General features: G+C 43.2%; 2 protein-coding genes across 2 annotated transcripts; both read left to right on the top strand.

The window, feature by feature from the left end:
* Window positions 1–910: 910 nt before the first annotated feature.
* fcer1gl (Fc receptor, IgE, high affinity I, gamma polypeptide like) lies at window positions 911–4,061 on the top strand. The gene is made up of 5 exons (XM_080546307.1): window positions 911–1,039; window positions 1,328–1,419; window positions 2,157–2,198; window positions 3,264–3,293; window positions 3,653–4,061. The coding sequence occupies exons 1-5, from the start codon at window positions 988–990 to the stop codon at window positions 3,719–3,721; spliced, it is 285 nt and encodes a 94-aa protein (XP_080402433.1). The 5' UTR covers window positions 911–987; the 3' UTR covers window positions 3,722–4,061.
* Window positions 4,062–6,173: 2,112 nt separating this feature from the next.
* On the top strand, window positions 6,174–18,313 carry nectin4b (nectin cell adhesion molecule 4b). The gene is made up of 12 exons (XM_080546482.1): window positions 6,174–6,627; window positions 7,687–7,884; window positions 8,335–8,502; window positions 8,943–9,221; window positions 9,416–9,530; window positions 12,803–12,954; window positions 13,235–13,275; window positions 14,741–14,907; window positions 15,263–15,338; window positions 15,548–15,607; window positions 15,719–15,928; window positions 16,500–18,313. The coding sequence occupies exons 1-12, from the start codon at window positions 6,567–6,569 to the stop codon at window positions 16,797–16,799; spliced, it is 1,827 nt and encodes a 608-aa protein (XP_080402608.1). The 5' UTR covers window positions 6,174–6,566; the 3' UTR covers window positions 16,800–18,313.
* The last annotated feature ends 69 nt before the right edge of the window (window positions 18,314–18,382 follow it).

Raw genomic sequence — 18,382 nt, 5'->3', positions numbered from 1 at the left:
AGCCTCGGAAAAGCGCTATCAAAATTCAATGAATTATTATTATTATTATTATTATTAAAGATAAACTAAATCATTGTAAATGGGAAGTCCACACAGAAAGAGGAAGCTATCTTATCTCAGCCTGTTTCTCAATGTTTGGCCAGAACTTAGTGGAAGACATGTCGAAACAGTAACTTGGACTAAGACATTGAAGTCTCAGAAAGTCCCTTTTCCTGGTCATATTTAATGTGGTCTTGCTCCAAGCCTGTATACAGTATAGTGAAACCTTCTGTACATGCATCACCGTCCTACACATCAGGGGAGGCTGGTGGAGGTAGAAATCAGAGGATGGGATCATTGTGTCTGATAACATTCCTCATACCGTTTCCATGCACGACAATGAGCCGGTCCTCCGATTTCTGCCTCCACCAGCCTCCCCTGCTACACAGTGTATGTGTCCTTTTGTGACGACTGCTTATGCAGCAACACCAGGCCAACACCCTCATGCATTAAAATGAAAGCTCGCGTCAAACCTTCTGTAAAATGTTCCTCACGCTATATTGGATTGAGCTTTTAGTTACATGATTGGCTGCTGTGGTCTATATCCATCAAAAGTTCATCAGAAAATGAATAGGGGCCTACCCACCTTTGAATTACAATTTCCCTCCATGTGTAACAAAATGCATGAATAACGTACATTAGCAGCAATCTTATGCATCAGAAATGGGGGTATATATTGCAGTACTTTTTCACTATCTCTGTTGCATAAGTCATTTTGAGCAACAGGAACATTTCTGCGTGAGGGGGAGGGGAGGGCCTGGCGTGTGGTTACCGGGGTTAGAGCTTAGACATTAAAACGGACACTGTAAGCCCTTGACTTCCTGCTAACTGCACTGATGCTTTCTGTTCCGAGGTGTCAAGAACCAGACAACACACAGCCATCGAAATAGACGTATCTAGTTCGTATCTCTCTCTATCCCTCCGTGCGCTGACCTGCCACCCAAGATAATGATGATGCAAGGCTCCCTGATCTTGGTCACTCTCCTCTTCAGCTGTGCAGGTAAGAAATGGAAATGAATGTGGTTTTTTTGTCTGATCAAATCAATTATTACCACTGCTTAATTAATGTGGTCGAGGAGCTATTTCACTAGTACCTGTGGAGCTATTTCACTAGTAATGTAGTGCTGGAATTGTTGTTTACAGTATTTCAACCTGAGCAAAATGAAAATCCTCCCTCCCCAAATATGTGGCGTTGATACAAACATAAAATATGATGGTGATAATAATGAAGGTGGTGGTGAAGATGATGATGGTGATGATGAATATGAATGTGCCTCTATGTGTACAGAGGCCTTTGATGAGGGGAGGTTGTGCTACGTTCTGGATGGCATTCTTGTGATCTACGGCATCGTTCTGACCATCTTGTACTGCAGACTGAGGGTACAGACAACAGCTCCTTATTAAACATCCTAATACAATAAAATAATACATAAAATGTATTAATGTATATAATAATACAATAAAATAATACATAAAATGTACTAATGTATATAATAATAAAATAAAATAATACATAAAATGTATTCATAATAATACAATAAAAGAATACATAAAATTGATTAATATAATACAATAATACCAGAGGCTAATCTATCTAATATCTAACACATGCTGTATGATGAGACATTTTATTATATTATTGTATATATTCATACATGTTATGTATTATTTTATTGTATTATTATGTTTATTTGACAGAGACAATGTGCAAAAAAGTGTATACTGTATTTTGTTGATATGTGGGCATAGCCAGAATACTCTGAATACCGGTACACTGTCAAATTATTTTAACAGAATTGTTCCCAATATCCTAACGATCATACCACATTCAAAATCATTCAAAACATCAAATATGATGATGCCTCACAGAAGCAGAGATCTCATTTCCACTAGAATCACTTCCACATTCCTGTACAAATAAACTGAATATACTGCATGTCTCATGTTTTTAATAAACGGAATATACTGCATGTCTCATGTTTTTAATAAACTGAATATACTGCATGTCTCATGTTTTTAATAAACTGAATATACTGCATGTCTCATGTTTAATAAACTGAATATACTGCATGTCTCATGTTTAAACTGAATATACTGCATGTCTCATGTTCTTCCAGATTGTTCCAGTACAATACATAAACATGGATGGACATCCAAAGGTACAGTATGAATATTTTATTGTGTGTATGTGTGTATGTGTGTGTGTATTTGTAAATTAGTACCGGTATGCGTGTATGTGTGTGTGTATTTGTAAATTAGTACCAGTATGTGTGTGTGTATTTGTAAATTAGTACCGGTATGTGTGTATGTGTGTGTGTATTTGTAAATGAGTACCGGTATGTGTGTATGTGTGTGTTTGTAAATGAGTACCGGTATGTGTGTGTGTGTGAGAGTGTCTCAAAGAGACGGGGGACAAGTATGCTAATGAGCAGTGTTTAAATCAACACAGACAAAAAAGTGGATCTGGTTAAAGATGCATGCATCGCATTTCCTTTTTTAAAAGGTTCTGTTCAGGAACATGTCAAATGCTTTTTAAAAAAGGTTCTGTTCAGGAACATGTCATATGCCTTTTTTGTTTCTTTGCATTTCTCCTAAATGGTTCTGCTTAAACTCCCCACCTCACTCAGTGTGATCATTTCCTGTGAACAAGAAGTGACCACTAACCATGATATTTATAAACGCGCACAAGTTTCCATTACTCTCACGCACCTAAAAGAACACCGCCCTTTGCACACACACACACATTTACATTTCACATTTACATTTTTGGCATTGAACAGCCGCCTTATTCCAAAGCGACTTACAAGAAATATATTTGACTAAGTAAGTGAATCATCTATCCATCAGTCTTAGGAAAAAGTAATCTAGGGCCATTGTCAGTCATCGTGCTAGAAGATTTATTTATTTTTGGCAATTGATATTACAGTATGTGAGACAAATTAATTTAATAGAAGCATACTGTGTAAAATCTAAGAGCAGGAAAAGCACAACATTGTCCTCGTATCTTCTTTGGTTATTTGCGTCACTGAGGAAGAGAAGGCCAAAGAAGGAACTGATGAAACTGTGAACATAGGCCTGCTTCTGCAAAACGATACTTCATCATCACCATTGAATATTGTGAAATCATATTTCAACGTAAATAGCAAGGCAGGTTTTAGTTTCTGTGAGCACTGTGCACCTTTAGTTTCCTTGTTCCTAATTTCTGTCATTCCCATACCCTACAGAAACCAAGCAAAGAGGAGGGCATCTATTCGGTAAGATTACTTTTGTGACTAATGACAGTTCTTGACTAATGAGTGCAAACATTAAAGATGTGGGATTAAAGAAGTGTTCATGGTGAAAAATGTGTATTTAAACATTTTTGTTGTTGCATTGGCTAAAGGGTTAGGCTAAAGGGCATTGGCCAAACAAATGATATGTTGTTAACTTTAAACCACAATGCCACATACAGTATGCATGTACATACTGTACATTGAGTCTCTCTATCTCTCTTCTCTCTCCTCCCTCTCTACCTCTCTCTCTCTCTCTCTCTCTCTCTCTCTCTCTCTCTCTCTCTCTCTCTCTCTCTCTCTCTCTCTCTCTCTCTCTCTCTCTCTCTCTCTCTCTCTCACAGGGTTTGTCCCATCCTGGCCTGGACACCTATGAGACCATCAAAGTGCAGAAAAAGGAGATAATCGTGTAACAATTTGTGTAATTGACGATGGCGAGTAGTACTGAAGTATCTGAAAACAACAAGACAAACGAGAGTTAATTTGTTTATATTAGTCCACTTTGTAAGTTCTAAACAATAATTAATTAACTTGTTTTGAGTACTTTTCCTGTCCTAAACAGCATGTTTATGTTGGGCTAGTTGTATTGGGGCCTATGCAGGCACTGTTCAGTATGCAATATTTCTATCATTCTGTAAACAAATTTCTCATTTTGTAAAATGATCTATCTATTTACAGTACCTTGTAATTCCTGTCTTAAACTGCATGTTTACGCTAGTCAATTGGTGACTGTCAGGGGCCTAAACAGGAAGTGTTCAATATGTATTTCTATCATTCTGTAAACCAACTTCTGACTTTATAAAATGATCTATTAATTTACCTGTAATTTATCAAATGATTAAAAAGATTACATCATTTGACTTTTGACCTTAAATGTCTTTGTATTGCATCTTCACGAGCAACAGTACAAATGCCATCAGTGTTAATAGAAATTCTATCCTCAGGTAGTTTATATTATAGAATACCAAACACTGACTGCGCATAATTATGTAATGTAATATAATGTAATTATGTATGTTTACTCGCCGTGGGGAAAGCCTAACTCAGACCCCTAACCTGATCACCGGAGACAAAATCAAGAGGCAATAGGCAATGCATAGTCTCTGTTTTGCTGTCGTCGTTCATGCGATGTGTTCATGCGATACTCATGGGGTGTTACAATCATCTCTCTAATCTATCTGTAGTAATCATGTGTTGCTATGCGGTTTCCCTGTGTTCACTCAACGTTTCCTTGCAAGTACAGCAGTGAAGGCTGGTGGAAGTAGAAATCGGAGGAGAGGCTCTTTGTAATTGCTGGAACGGTGGAATTCCTCATTGTGTGCCTTGCGTTACAATGAGCCCGTCCTCCGATGTCTACCTCCACCAGCCTCCCTGAGGTACAGGTAAGTACAGGGTTATTATACTGTATGTCTGTCCAGAAATACATGTTTTGGAGCCTTGTGTTCTCTGTAACATCAGAAGGCCTGACAAACAGGTGCATGAGGGCACCGTTCACAGTGTTGGAGAGCTGCTCTGCCTCAGGTATTTTGTTGCATTGTATTTCTTGTTCTCAATGTAATGACAAGTGATGCGGACAGCTGATTGGATCAGTGGATGTGAGCTTCCCTCCATCCTGGACCTCTAAAGGACCGGTGTGTCAAAAAGGCCCTCAGGATAATTAGGGACCCCAACCCCCCCAATCTGAAACTGTTTGAGCTACTGCAGTCGAAGCCTCTGGGCTGAAACAGCTTTTTCCTCCAAGCAATTAGGCTCCTGTACGCTGGAAAAAAACTAAAGACTGCCAAACCATTCAGATTCTGATTCTGATTCTGATCTGGTGAGGGCATAGTTCACAGATCGCAGAGTGGAGATTGGGACCGGGCATTGGGTATTTAACAGTGAAGTCTTGGCTTGGACGCAAAGACCACAAGAGGGCAATCACAGACACATAGACCCTGAGCCAGTAAGTTTCTATGACCCTCACTATTTACATAGACACATAACTGCTAGCCATGGAACTGTATTCAAAACACGGTCACAACAAACTACTTAAACAGAGAGTCAGCTGTATACCTCTAAGGCACCACACAATAAGATCCTGAAGTCACCAGGACAATAACACAATACTATTCCATCCACCTGAACAATCCACTCTTCTTGGCATTTGATATCCAAACTGGTCTTGATTTGCAAGACACCAAATAACTACTTTATGTGTGGAATAAGACTCTTTTTAGTCAACTAAATATTCCTCTGGAGTAATCAACTTTGTTGACAAAACAAGACATAGACATATAAGACCAGTTTCTCAGACAAGGCTTAATAAGCCTAGTCCTGGACTAAATCACACTTTCAATGTAAAATCTCCATTGAAGATACTTTTTAGTCCAAGCCTTGTTTGTAAAGTGTTTTTAAAGGCCTATCTGTCCTAATACTGTGTAGTGTAGTGGAAGAATGTTCGGCCAAGCTTGTAATGTAGGGACTAAAACTGTACTCTATGTGCCTACAGGTGCCAATGGGAATAATATGTCATTAGTTTAATCATACGCCTGCGACATGGCAATTGGACGTCGATGACAACATGCGCGCAATTGTGTTGATTTTGTATCCTGATCGCTTTGCCCATTGTTTCTGATCAAAGAAAGCATTTTTTGCGTAGTCAATTAATTGTCTGAAGTTGAACAATGGTGAAATATACGTGTAGAAAAAAATGTTGGATTTTAAATAGAAGGTGTGGCTGAAGCAGAAGAGGGGGCGGAGAGACGCACCGGCCGCCAGGGCAGGACAGGTGTAGGCTACCCCCCTCTCCGGTAGCGTGCAGGCACCGCGGTGGAGAAGTGAAAATGGAACAAATAGGCTGTTGACATTATAGCTCTTTATGGGGTTAATCGTGATGTTAAATGTTAAATGTTAAATGTTTAGAATAACAGAGACGCAGTAATAGACTGGAAGGATAGATCTACGGAACTTGGAAGGGACAAACGCACCTGACGCACAGCCTGCGTACCTGAGAGCGGTCTTCGGGGCGGACAAATTGGTGACGATTGGTTTCGTGATCGAGACACCGGGACACACTCCACTTTGGATTCATATTTCGGATATTCTACCTGGTTCTGTCTGGATTGTTCCATCGTGGGCTTTAGTAACATTACGAGATTTGCAACGATCAGTTAAACGTTCAAGGATTGTTAAGATTTGCGAGAATCAGATCAACTTTCAAGGATTGTTTTTGGAGGGTCCGTGGATTGAGACAGAGCGGCGGGGACAAAGTTCCAGGGGATGAAGTTCTCTGTTTGGGACAGGGGCCAGTTGGCAGCGTGGCTGGAACTATGGGCCATTGGTAAGATAATAACATTCAGTATTTATTTGGGATAATTGACAACTTTGTTTTTTGTTATTGCTCATACTGTTTGTTTATCTGGGTGGGTGTTTGTTAAATTGTTGCGTACCAGGGAGTGGTGAGTATTGAATGCTCTTTATATAGTCCTGCTCAGCAATGTGGGAGAGTTACATTCTTACTTTGGAAACCCTGCAGGTTTCTTTCCCAATAACATTCCTCGTTGTATGATTAATAATGAATAAGATATGAGAATTTTGGGGCACGTCCGGTGAAGCAATACCTGTCTTAGTCAGAGGTATTTTACTACAATAAATGTAAGGTACACACTACACACTGATCGTGTAGGCCTATATGTTGTTTTAAAAAAGTAGGCCTATTGTTGCTGATCCAACATGTGATTCAGGGAAATGGCATGAACAGGAAAATCAAGTAAGGCAACGTTGTGACTCACTTTATAGACCTACCTCTAGTTGTGTGTCTGTCTATTTCCCCTCTAGCCCTGGGAGGAAAATAGGTCATAAACACTGCTGTTTTCTGACACGGAATAAGGGTCCCAAAGACTCCCAATGTGTGAGAAAAAGTCTGTTTGCATTCCTCTGTGTGTCATTGCACCCGAGGTGGTCGTCCTTGTTCTTGTGTGGCCGTGGGGACTCAGAAGGCTTATATACTGTGCTGCCATGCTGTCCTTGATCTGCAGGTGGAATCATTAATGAGCCAAGTCGATCATTGACGCTGAGATGTCTGTTTGCCCGCAACTTTCAAAAGGCAAAATGTTTGCTTTTCCTTGTCTGTGATAGTGAACAATCACTTTCTCACACCCCCTCACCCACTTTATCTAAATTCTCACTCCTTTCTCACGCACATGCACACACACACACACACACACACACACACACACACACACACACACACACACACACACACACACACACACACACTTGTTATCTCTCTCTCTCTCTCTTTCTCACGCACATGCACACACACACACGCACATACACACACACTTTCTCTCTCTCTCTCTCCCTCCCTCCCTCCCTCCTTCCCACCCTCCTCTCTCAGTGGTGTGTGTGCAGGGTGGGTTTGTGGAGCCCCCTCCCTCCTCGCCGCTGCGCTCCGTGGCGGAGGCTGAGACCCGGCTGCCGTGTCACTTCCAGGTCCAGGGGGACGAGCAGGTGGTCCAGGTCACCTGGTCCAGGGAGCAGCCTGACGGCACCAAGGAACAGATCATCACTGCCCACCGCACAGAGGGGCACACTGGTAAACCACACACACACACACACACACACACACACACACATACACACACACACACATACACACACACACACACACACACACACACATTGCACAGAAGGGCACACAGGTGAACCACACACACATACACACTCACACACACATTGCACAGAGGGGCACACTGGTAAACCACACACACACACACACACACACACACACACACACACACACACACATATATATACACACACACACACACACATTGCACAGAGGGGCACACAGGTGAACCACATACACACTCACACTCACACACACAATAGCTACACAATAATGCCATAGTATTTGGTTATGAATAAATGAAGACTGCTTCGTCTTTATCTGCGGAGGTTGTAACACCCATGCTTAGTCTAGTCACAGATTAAATCCCCTTTCGGGAATGATATTCACCAATGAACCTATGTTTTTCTCTGTCAGAGTTTGGCCGTTTCTCTGGGCGGGTGAGGTTTGAGAGCAGCAGCCCCACAGTGAACTCCGCTCTGGTCATCCTGAGCACTGTGGAGTCTGACGAGGCAACTTACACCTGCAAAATCAGCACCTTCCCCTCTGGGAACTTTGAGAAACAGATATCACTCATCGTCTGGAGTAAGACCCTCTTCCTCCTCCTCCTCCTCCTCCTCTTCCTTCTCCAAACTATTACACCACTGTTGTTACTTTATTATCAGAGTCCTAGATAATGACTCTGGTTACTATAATTTCTGTGATGATGATCTTCATCATCAATTCTCAAATCAATCTAATCCGGGGCGTGTAAGTAGCACACTAGGTGCAGACAAGGTCCCTGGTTTGATTCTTTCCCCCTCTCTCTCACCCATCCTTCCTGTCAATCTCTACTGTCCCAATAGCCCTAAAACATTTAAAAAAATAAAATAAAATCACTATCAATAAGATTGGTTGGTCTCAACCACAAAAGGAACCCGGAACCCAGTAAAATTGCCTGAGGTTTATCAACATGGTCAGTTTACCTCACCAACATGGTATTCCATATGCCCTAACCTCTCCACCTCCTCTCCTCTTCCCCACAGCCATGCCCATCTCCTCTCTGGACCCCGTGGTTCTGGTCGAGGGCCAGTCCTTCCGCGTGGCTGCTTCCTGTCGGTCCGTGGCCCGCCCCCCGCCCCGCCTGGCCTGGGACACCGACCTCCCGGGCCAGTACCAGAACCGCAGCCTCGAGGGGGGGTCCGTGTCCACCTACTTCTCCCTGCACCCCCTCCGCAGCATGAACGGGAAGAGGCTGGACTGCCTGGTCTGGCACCCCTCCATGGAGCGCCCCCGCAGGCTTAGTAATCACGTGGTGGTGCACTGTGAGTTTGTTTTATCCACACCTGTTAACATGGTAGTTTAAGCACTACGTGGCCATATTCAGTACTTGATCCATGATGTGCATACAACTGCAGATTAGACCAGTGAGTCCTCATTCTATTCCATACATTACGATGAGCCCGTCTTCCGATTTCTACCTGCCACCAGCCTCCCACTGATGTGTGATGTGTTACAGACCCCCCAAATGCGGAACTCACTGGCTACCATGGCAACTGGTTTGTGGGGCAGGAGAAGGCCGAGCTCAGGTGTGAGGCCGGAGGGAACCCCAACCCACAGATCACCTGGACCAGGTATGACCTGTCTGTGTGTCTGTCTCTGTGTCTGGCTGTCTGTGTCTGTCTGGCTGTCTGTGTGTCTGTCTCTGTGTCTGGCTGTCTGTGTCTGTCTGGCTGTCTGTGTGTCTGCCTGTCTGTATGTCTGGTTGGCTGTGTGTCTGTCTCTGTGTCTGGCTGTCTGTGTCTGTGTGTCTGTCTGTCTGTATGTCTGGTTGGCTGTGTGTCTGTGCCTGGGTGTCTGCGTGTCTGTCTGTCTGTGTATGTCTGGTTGGCTGCGTGTGTGTGCCTGGGTGTCTGTGTGCGTGTGTCTGGCTTTCTCTATAAACGATGCATTTATTTGACTAATGTAATACTGACTTCATGTTTAATCTGCTATACCTGTGTATACATATACAGGAGTGTGTATACAGGGTGAAGGCAATGTGCCTCAAAGCGCGCGCACGCACGCACACACACACACGCACACACACACACATACACACACACGTACACATACTCCACAAACTCCACAAAGAAGAGTGTGTCAACGAGAGGAGGGAGCTCTTTCTGTCTTTGTTCAATTCAATATGGAATAAAAGGCATGGTGTCATGTTGCAGAATCTGAAAACAGAAGGGTAGGGAGACCCTTTCACACGAGGGAGGGAGGAAGAGAAAGAGAGAGAGAGAGAGGAAGGGAGGGAGGGAGGGACGGAGGGAGGAAGAAGTGGAGACGTATCTAAAGCTCTTAATCATAGCGCCTCACTTTAAGTATCACTCTAATGCACTCTCAAACACAGGGTCTGCACTTAATTAAAGATTCTTCTCAGAGCATTACAATAATGACAGAACACACAATTAAGTATTCTTTATTGCAGTAAGGAAAAAATGCACGAGTCAGTGTTAACAGAAGTGCCATATACTGTAATTTAGGGAGATAATACTTTTAAAATTGCCTTAAAGTATTGCATCACCTGAAACGTAAAATAACAGTCAAGCTTTCGAATGAAAAAAAAATGGGGTCCTGGCTGCTTGTTGATTGGTTGGTGTTGGTGTCCTCATCTATCAGTGTCGGATTCAAACGTATATTCAGTGTAAGATGTTAATCTCTAGTGGTGTGATTCTGATCTGAAGGCTGCTAGAAGGTGGGGCTGAGAACAGAAACATGAGAGGCCCCCCTGCCCTGGTTAGTGGGTAGCATCAGCTACAGCGAAACTAGGGCAATATGACCCCCCTCAGAAGAGTTGGAGCAGAAACTGACTATCCATTATACCCCCCCCCCCCCAGACACAGACACCCGCCCCCCAGGAAAGCCACCCCCTTTGCGATGTTTGAAGTTGTGCAGAAACACAATATAGGTCCTGCCTGTAGTGTACAGTCATGTGAAAAAGATTAGTCTTTTTCAACATATTTCAACATATGGACATTTGATATTTGTTTGAACAATTCTCAGAGATAATAGGGGGGTAATGTATCTAAACAAATAAAACAGAAAAACAATATATTTTAAAAAGCATTTGTATAATGTAATTTTCTTGTGAGGACACCCCCACATTTATTATTACTTAAAATGCCTAAAATTAGAATCAAGTGCAAATTATTAGAATGTCGTTAGAGAGGATTTTGGAGGTGCCTGTCTTATGGTTTGTTCTTGATTGTTGAAGAGAGTGCTATCACCATGATCAAAAGAGCTCTCAGAAAGGCCTTCAGAAAGGTTGTAGATGCGTACGAGTCTGGGAAGGGATTTAAAAAGGTCTCCAAACAAGTAGAAATCACCCATTCCACTGTCCTGAAAAGAATTGTGGAGAGCATAAACAACTGCCAACATGGCCAGATCGGGCCGTCCTAGCAAGTTCAGCCCAAGAGCAGACCGCAAGATGCTTAAAGAAGTCCCCAACAATCCTAAAATGTCATCACAGGAGCTACAGGTAGCTCTTACCACAGTTGATGTCAAAGTACATCCATCTACCATTAGAAAGAGACTGCAAGTATGATTTGCAGGGGAGGTGTGCAAGGAGGCAACCCTTTCTGTCCAGAAAACCCATCAGGACAAGACTAAAGTTTGCCAGAGAACACCTAGAGAAAGATCAGGACTTCTGGAACAATGTTCTTTGGATAGATTAATCCAAAGTTTAATTATTTAGGCACAGTAACAGAAGACATGTTTGGCGTAAACCAAAGACAGCATTTGAGCACAAGAACCTCATACAAAGCATGACATGGAAATGTCATGGTCTGGTGCTGTTTTGCTGCAGCAGGGCCTGGTCAGCTCACCATAATATCCACTATGTATTCTTTATTGTATCAGAGGGTGCTTGAGGAAAATGTGAGACCATCCGTCCCAAAATGTAACAAGTGAAGTGGATGTGGGCCGTGCAACATGTCAATGACCCAAAAACATTCCAGTAAATCCACCAAGGAATGGCTCAAAAGAAAGAAATGCAGAGTTCTGGAATGGCCGAGTCAAAGCCCGGATCTTAATACTATTGAGATGCTGTGGGGTGATTTGAAAATGGGATGTGCGTGAAGACACCCCTCAAACATCACACAGGAGAATTCTGCATGGAGTAGTGGGAAGAAACGTTCCCCCAGTCAGAGGCTGGTAGATGATTATAGGAAACACCTATTGAGGTTATTTCAGCCAAAGGGGGCAATACCAGCTATTTTGTTAAATAGATTTAATAGATACATTTACATTTTCATTGTTTTTGGTTCAATTACATCACCTTTATCTATAGACATTGTTTGAAAGAACATCAAATATTGACGTCCGTATTTCTTAAAAGAATTTCACGGGGTGTGCAAAAAATGTTCACATGACTGTATTTGTCTGTTCAGATCAATAGGGACGAGCAGTAAACCAACAGGTTTTTAGAGGTGTATGCAAATGTACTTTGTGGTAAACCTAATCAGAAGGAAATGCATTTAACCAAAACACCTTCGACAACACGGACCAGTTGTTTTGGTTTTATGGTATTGTTGGTGTTAGCCTGATGTTCTCTTCAGAGCTTTGCATGCAGCTCAAATATGTAGGGTAAACTGAATGCATCTTTACTGTAGCATATCTTTAAAGTGTAAAGTGTAAAGAAAAACAGAAACCCTCAAGGCTAACCCTCATAGCCATTGTCGAAGTAGTGAGTGCTGTTCTAGAAGTGAATGAATACAGTACATGGCTGAGTAATGGTAATATGTACATTTCCTATAATGTGTGGTGTGTGTGTGTCTCTGTCTCTGTCTCTGTCTCTGTGTCTGTTTCTGTGTCTGTGTCTGTTTCTGTGTCTGTCCCTGTGTCTGTCTCTGTGAATCTACAGGAAGGGGGGTGCTCTACCAGACGGCGTGACTGTGGATGGAGGAAGGCTTGTGTTTGGCCAGGCCCTCAGACTTGAAGACCGTGGTGTTTATGAATGCGTGGCTAAGAACGTCGTGGGAACAGGGAAAGCAGACTTTGATATAAAAATCATAGGTAGGCAATGTGTCTCCTGTATTCTGTTGGGATCATAGACAGCATAAACACAACGGACTGTAGCAGCTTATCACTAGTTTTATTCATGTACATTTGCTGCCCCCCTGTGGCCATCGCTAGAAATACAGACATGGAAAAAGTGTACAACAAAAAAACATCTTGTACCACAGGTTACCTTTAGGGTTAGGGTGTGTGTGTGTGTGTGTGTGTGTGTGTGTGTGTGTGTGTGTGTGTATAACTGTGCCATCTATGCTCTTCTTCCCTCGTCTTCCTCTCTCAGCCTCTACGAGCCTCCTGCAGCCTGGCCAGGATTCACGAAAGGTTCCTCTACTTTTTCTTAACTTTAGACGTTACGATCATCATCCATCAGTTCCTAAGACAGTTCTGATTACATTTACATTATATTTTAACGATTTAGCATATGCTTTTATCCAAAGCGACTTACAATTAGAGATCACAGGAACAGTCTTAGGGCTAAGTGGCACACTAGGGCTAAGTGGCACACTATGGTTAAGTGGCACACTATGGCGGTGTTCCGAGGTGGGATTTGAACTCATGACCTTCTGATCACCAGTCCAACTCACTATCCACTAGGCCACCACAATCCACTGATTATTTAAGATATTTATGAATACTCCACTGTTCTCATCCTCTTAGACCTGTCTGCTGCATTCCACACAGTAAACCACCCGATCCTTCCCTCTAGCCTCTCTGATCTGGGCGTCTCTGGCTCTGCACTCTCCTGGTTTGAATCCTACCTGGCTGATCGCTCTTCCCAGGTGATGTGGGAGGATCGCTTTCCCAGCATCTCAAGCTCAACCTTAACCAGACTGAACTACTCTTGCTCCCTGGGAAAGCTTGCCCTGTCCAAGACTTCACCATCACAGTAGAGAGCTTTCCGATGACCTCCTCCTGAACATCACTGCGACAGCACGCTCCTGCAGATTCTTCCTCTATGACATCAGAAGGATACGTCCATTCCTCACCAGAGAAGCGGCACAACTCTTGTTCCAGTCACTTGTAATCTCCCGTCTTGACTACTGCAACGCACTCCTGGCCAGGCTCCCTGCCTCTGCCATCAGATCTCTGCAGCTCATCCAGAATGCTGTCGCCCGTCTGGTGTTCAACCTCCCCAAATTCTCCCATGTTTACCCCTCTCCTTCGCACCCTTCGATGGCTCCCGATAGCAGCTCGCATCAGATTCAAGACCCTGGTAATTGCCTAAGGAACAGCCCATTCCTGTCTGCAAGCAATGCACAACCCCCAAACACCAGCCCACTCACTCTGCTCTTCCACCTCTGCTGGCCATCTGGCACCACCTCTACGTGGATGCGGCAGTCACGCTACCCGGTCAGGACTCTTTAACGTCCTGGCACCTCGCTGGTGGAACAAACTTCCCAATGCTGTCATCACTGCAGAATCACTCCCTATCTTCTGCCGTAGACTGTAGACCCATCTCTTCAGGCTACACCTTAACTGTCCCTCCTGATACATCTACTTCTCCTCTACCCCTCCTGTACAGTTTCTCTAATGTTAAAATAATTAGAAAAAAATCGTCCTTCTTCTAGCACTACGACCGCCAACGGCCCCTGGCCCCAGCATAGATAACTTTTATCCTGCTATGACTGGTGGATAGATGGTTCACTTACTTAGTCAACTGTATTTGTTGTAAGTTGCTGTGGATAAAGGTGTCTGCTAAATGCCAAAAATGTAAAAAAAAAATGTCCTTCTTAATAAGAGATAAGTTACGTACGTTTTTTTCTGAAGAAGATATTTGTGTACCCAGGGCCAGGAAACCAGCGATGATAAAATCAGTGTTTCCACCATGCTGATGATCACGGTGGGAGCGGCTGCTGGGGTGGTGGTCATCATCATGATCCTCATCATCATCTTAGTCACCAAATACCACCAACGCAAAAATAGAAAGCTGGCGATGGCGCTTAGCGAAACGAGGTGAGTTGACACTGGATTTCCACATTACCTTTTTTGGGGGGGGATTTCTACCTCTCCTTTTGTTATGCGTCATACACCCTTAGACAATGGAGGCTGGTGGAGGCAGAAATCGGAGGACGGGTTCATTATAATGCACGGAACAGAATGAGGAATGGTGTCAAACACGTGTGTTTCTAGACTTGTACACACATGTGTGTTTGATACCATTCATCATTCTGTTCCATCCATTACAATGAGCCCGTCCTCCTTCCGATTTCCACCTACACCGGCCTCCACTGGCCCTTGTCCTTGATATGGCTGGCCTCCATACGGAGAACAGGGCGAGAACACCTCCCAATGACTCTCTCTTTCACAGGGAGGAAATCAACTCTCTTTCCGGACAGAACTCCTCCAGGAGACTCAACTCTGTCAGCTCAGATCCCAGAGGACCGGTACAGAGTAGATTACATTACATACTGTACAAGTCTGTTCACAGATGCAGAGCTAAGCATACCGTTTGATATAGTGTATCTTTAATACAAACCTGCTCAGAAATGGACACGGTACACTCCCGTTTGTATAAATGCATTTTCCATGTCAATTAATGTAATGCTCTAACCATCTCTCTCTCTCTCTCTTCTCCTTCCCTCTCTTCCCCCAGACAGAGAATGGTACCCTACTTAGAGACAGTAGGATGAAACAGAGCCTTGCATCTCTTGAGGTAAGGTTTTAAACTTATGATAATGCCTGATTTCCAAGACATGATGTATACCATTGATAATGATTGTCATCAGCGACGTCTAATTAGCCAATGAATGTCTTCCTTCGTTAGGACCGTCCCATCTACAAAGGCAGCCAGTCCACCCTCTCTAAGCGAGGGACTGCCGAAGAAGTAGAGCTGGACTACCTGGGCCGCCCAGTCCTGTACCAGGGTACATGGCGCGAGGGCAGAGAGAGTACGAGAGGTCCTGAGACGGAGAGAGACAGGGAGGAGCGCATACAAAGGGTGGAGTCCTACCTGAAGAGTAGCAACATGTCTCTGGTGTGTATCTGTGTCTTAAAAATAATGTGGAATTAAAATAATGTAGCTTTTAAAATTAATTTACATTACATTTTTTTACATTTAGCAGACACCTTTTTATCCAAAGTGACTTACAAAGGTGTACGTTGGATAAATGTTTAGCTAAATGCCAAAGATGTAAAGAAAAAGGTAAAAAAAAAAAGGTAAATGCTTGACTCTGGCTTGGTCAGATCCTATGGATAAAGAGGAATTGATTATGGTGGTAAGGAAAGGAAGGAGGTCTTTTCTAATTCATTTCACCTTTCTTTCTTTTTTTTTATTTTAAGAATACATAGGCCGGGGCGCTTGGTGGCGTAGCACACTAAGGCGTCAGCCATGTAATCGCAGGGTCCCCGATTCGATTCTGGCCGTCGACATATCCTGCATGTCATCCCTCCTCTCTCTCACCCATCCTTCCTGTCAATCTCTACCGTCTCTATCCCGTTAATGCAGAAAAAAAACACATAGGCCTATTGGTTTTTAATTTTTCTTAATATTCATCACTTTCTGTGCATCTCCCTCCCTGTTACTCTTTATTCTTTCTCTCTGTCAGGACTCTGGCCTGCCCTCTTCTCTGGTCCCCATTAAGCCCCAGCAGGATGGGAGTGGTGGGCCCAGGGACCAAGACCTCCCTTCCCCTCTGGGTGGCCCGAGAGAGGGGGTGACCGATGGGGAGGAGTGGATCCAACGAGAGGCGGTCCTGGAGGGTGACGAGGGTGACTGTGACACAGACCCCAGCTCCTACCGGCTCTCGGAAGCACTCTCCAACCACTTCCACTACAGTAACGGATACCTGCGGCCCAAACAACACACCAACGCCATCCTCCTCCACCCTAAAGGACAGATCCTCTAGACCAGGGTTGGGAGGGGGGGGGCAAAGGTCAAAGGAGGCCTGTTACTCCAATGAACTGAACACTACACACATCATACATGGACTCAGTCAAAGTCGTCGACTGTGATGTGCGCTTTTGGCTGCCACATGCTCACATTCATTCCCATGTTTCATGTTGACTTACAGTGGGGTGCAAAAATGTGGGCACCCCTGGTTTAAATGTCTGTTACAATTATTCTCCAAGTGATTGAAAGCAACCCTGAATACTAAATGCTACAAAGTTAAACATGACACCTTTCTGTACATTTTAGGGGTTTTTTATTTTAATTTTTCTGAGTTTTCAAATGATAAAAAAAGAAAATGGCCCTGAGCAAAAGTTTGAGAACCCTTTTGGATTATTCTTTGTTATCTTTGTCATCTCTGAGAAGATGATTATAAGATAAGGCCCAGACCAAGGTGATTTACGTCTGCAGTATGCAAAAGAAAACCATGAGAAACCTGAAACCTATTGGAACAATGTGCTTTGGACTGACAAAGCCCAAATGTAACTTTTTGGCCACAACCAAGAAGGTATGTTTGGAGAAAAAAATGTGAAGCATTTGGAGAGAAGAACACCTTGCCAACTGTTAAGCATGGAGGTGAATCCATTATGCTTTGGGGTTGTGTAGCAGCAGGGGGCACAGGCAATATTGTGTGGGTGGAAGGAAGAATGGATTCCACCAAATATCAAGACATTAGAGGCTAATGTTTGAAGGTCAGTCCAGAAATTGAAGTTAAAGAGAGGTTGGGTATTCCAGCAGGACAATGACCCGAAGCATATCTCAAAATGAAGTACCTCCAGGAAAGATGGATGAAGGTTTTGGAATGGCCATCAGTCCCCAGATTGGAATATTATTTAAATCTGTGGAGAGATCTCAAACATGCTGTGCATGCAAGAAGGCCAAAGAATATTTCTGAGTTAGAGGTGTTCTGCCAGGAAGAATGGGGAAAAATTAGAAACAAGAATTGAAAGACTCTTAGCTGGCTAGAGGAAGCGTTTGCAAGCTGTTATAGTTTCCCTAGGAGGAGTTACAAAGTACTAGCTGACAGGGTTCCCAAACTTTTGCACAAGGCCTTTTTCCCCAAAAATCTTGCTTTAAAATGTGATGCTTTAACTTTGTACCATTTAGATGTTAGATTTGCTTCTTTTCACTTAGATATTAATTGTAAAAGGCATTTTGACTTGGGGTGCCCACATTTTTGCACCCCACTGTATATTGTTTATTATTTGGCAGCCATTGTCTTCTCGTGGAGCTCACCAAGGAAACACGATTTACTTGCGTAAAATATTGTATATTGTCAATTCTCTGTTGCTATGAACTGTAAACCTTCACCTGTATTGTCTGTGCACTTATGAAATGTGTGTGTGCCATCATGTTAGCTAACCTAAACAGTGGATGATCCTAAACATACTTTTGTAATGTTATTTTCATGTGTTCATCATGTACCAAAAATGTAAAGGCAACACTGTGTATTTGTAATAAAGTTTATTTGTAAAAGTATATTCATTGATAAAAGCATGGCCACCATTAGTCTTTAGCAAAGAGTAACAGAATGATGGATAT

This window comes from Nansenia antarctica, assembly GCF_963989245.1.
Source record: "Nansenia antarctica genome assembly, chromosome: 16".
Taxonomy (NCBI): domain Eukaryota; kingdom Metazoa; phylum Chordata; class Actinopteri; order Argentiniformes; family Microstomatidae; genus Nansenia; species Nansenia antarctica.
The sequence above is the reverse complement of the archived record's forward strand: the minus strand, read 5'-3'. Positions and strand labels throughout refer to the sequence as shown.

Coding starts and splice junctions, on each gene's coding strand:
- fcer1gl (XM_080546307.1), top strand. CDS start 988: ATGATGATGCAAGGCTCCCTGATCTTGGTCACTCTCCTCTTCAGCTGT. Junction 1,040..1,327: donor TCTCCTCTTCAGCTGTGCAG/GTAAGAAATGGA, acceptor CTATGTGTACAG/AGGCCTTTGATGAGGGGAGG. Junction 3,294..3,652: donor AAGAGGAGGGCATCTATTCG/GTAAGATTACTT, acceptor TCTCTCTCACAG/GGTTTGTCCCATCCTGGCCT.
- nectin4b (XM_080546482.1), top strand. CDS start 6,567: ATGAAGTTCTCTGTTTGGGACAGGGGCCAGTTGGCAGCGTGGCTGGAA. Junction 9,222..9,415: donor TAATCACGTGGTGGTGCACT/GTGAGTTTGTTT, acceptor GATGTGTTACAG/ACCCCCCAAATGCGGAACTC. Junction 15,339..15,547: donor GCTCAGATCCCAGAGGACCG/GTACAGAGTAGA, acceptor CTCTTCCCCCAG/ACAGAGAATGGTACCCTACT.